This window comes from Phalaenopsis equestris, unplaced genomic scaffold (genome assembly GCF_001263595.1).
Source record: "Phalaenopsis equestris unplaced genomic scaffold, ASM126359v1 Scaffold197352, whole genome shotgun sequence".
Taxonomy (NCBI): domain Eukaryota; kingdom Viridiplantae; phylum Streptophyta; class Magnoliopsida; order Asparagales; family Orchidaceae; genus Phalaenopsis; species Phalaenopsis equestris.
The window spans coordinates 1-2,017 of NW_018217301.1; the positions used below are offsets into that span (position 1 = coordinate 1).

At 39.7% G+C, this 2,017-nt stretch overlaps 1 protein-coding gene across 1 annotated transcript; it reads left to right on the forward strand.

Annotated features, from left to right (window-relative positions):
- Nucleotides 1-350: 350 nt before the first annotated feature.
- Nucleotides 351-1,752, forward strand: LOC110035335 (oxygen-independent coproporphyrinogen-III oxidase-like protein sll1917; the record flags this gene model as incomplete). The annotated part of the gene is made up of 1 exon (XM_020739568.1): nucleotides 351-1,752. A coding segment is annotated over one exon (631 nt), but the record flags the coding sequence as incomplete, so codon positions are not given.
- Nucleotides 1,753-2,017: the final 265 nt, after the last annotated feature.

Below are 2,017 nucleotides of genomic sequence, written 5' to 3' on the forward strand. Positions count from 1 at the left end.
AAAAATTCTTTGTGGAGAAACAAGAAAAGAAAAAAACTAATAGTTGGGAAAAATTATGACCCAATTATAACCTCATTAATCTGGATTTCCTCCAAAGAAGCTCCATTATAATTAGTTGGAAACTGTGCAACTGCTTTACATCTTGCAATTCACAGGACAATTGTATGACTCCAGTATTCTCAAAGAATATAGTTTTAATGCATTTAAATGCAACTGGAATTAATTTACCTGTTTATAATATTCATCCCAGCTTTCAGATATTTATCCCCTGAACCTTGAATTCACACTTATGATTCATGGGAATGGCAATTTCACTTATTCATTGCTGAATCTGCACCTTCCATTTACAGATACACCCCCGGCGAGTTCCCTTTACCAGCAGAATCCCAATCTGCAGACCTGTACAAGATGGCATCAGAAACACTAAAAAATGCCGGCTACGAGCACTACGAGATCAGCAGCTACTGCAAGCCCGGACATGAGTGCAGGCACAACCTCACCTACTGGCAGAACCAAGCTTTCTACGGCTTTGGCCTGAGCTCAGCAAGCTACATTAATGGAGTCCGGTTCTCAAGACCCAGAAAACTGAAAGAGTATGAAGTGTTCGTCAACGAGCTGGAAGCCGGAAGCGTGTCAGCGAACGGCAACACCAGCATTGTTAGGGACAAGGAAATGGCCATGGATTTGGTGATGCTTTCGTTGAGGACTGCAAGAGGATTGGATGTTAAAGGGTTTGAAAAGTGCTTTGGGGAGTCAGTGGTGCTGTCTCTGTGCAGGGCGTGGAGGCCGCATGTGGAGAGCGGGCATGTGGTCGCCATGAATGGGGATAGGAAAGCTTTCTCCTTTGAGGGATTCGATTTGGAGTTGAATGGTGGTAGCGGGTTGGGGAGGAGAATTGCCTTTTTCAGGCTAAGTGATCCAGAAGGTTTTCTGTTGTCAAATGAGCTGATAGCCATTGCCTTTAGTGTTTTGTCTCCCTAAGGAGGAAGGAGAAATTATTCCATATGCAGCACTTACGCACCTCTGTGTGCGGACTTCCAGTAATATGTCGCCACGTGAAGGTTATTGAAGTGAAACCCCGGAGATTATTGAGGGATTATTGGGGTGTTATTATGAGGTTATTGCGGGGATTGTGTATGGGGCGAAGATTATTGGGGGGTTATTGGGGTGTTATTATGAGGTTATTATGGAGTGTAACCGCGGAGGTTATTGAGAGTGTAACAACGGATGATATTGGGAGGTTATTGAGAGATTATTGCGGCGTTATTAGAATTAATGCTCCTAATAATCCCCAGTAACCCCTAATTAACCTCCCAATCACCTCCGCGGTTCCATTTCAATAAACTCTGCGAGAGGTGGGCCCGATATAGCATACATGACGGCATATTACTTGAGGCATCACATAGTGTTGCGTACATGCTCCGTATGTAATAATTTCTCCCAAGAAAGCTAAATTTTTTGCCAATAGTAATTTTTACATATGTACCTCCCAATTCCCATGTATTAACATATCCACCACCTAAATTTTCATTCTTACCTGCTGATCACCTAATCTATCCTGAAAATAAAAGCATCAGTTGATCCGTATGTAAAAATTAAGATTTAAATGATTGATAAGTTAATGCATAAGAATTGGTTGCTACATATGTAAAGGCACCCCCTTTATTTTCAGCTGCAAGTCTCGTTTTATTGTTAATCTGTGCTTTTTAGCTAAATTCCTGTACACTGATTTAAGCACTTTTCTATGTAAATAGAAGCGTACATACGTGTTAATGATAATTAAATAATTAAAAAAAAGAATGAAATATATTTGCTTATTTGGGCACATGCAAGTCGCTCGTAACCTCTCCTCTAAAGACCTTCAATAAGCTGGATAACATACTGATGTTAATATTTTAATTTTTGAACGAAGTTTTACGTGCATAACACTCAATTTTAGAATAATTTTTTAGGTTTTATAGATCTATGTATATTTGTTTTATCATTATTTTTTTATATGTTAGGTATGCACATAGTT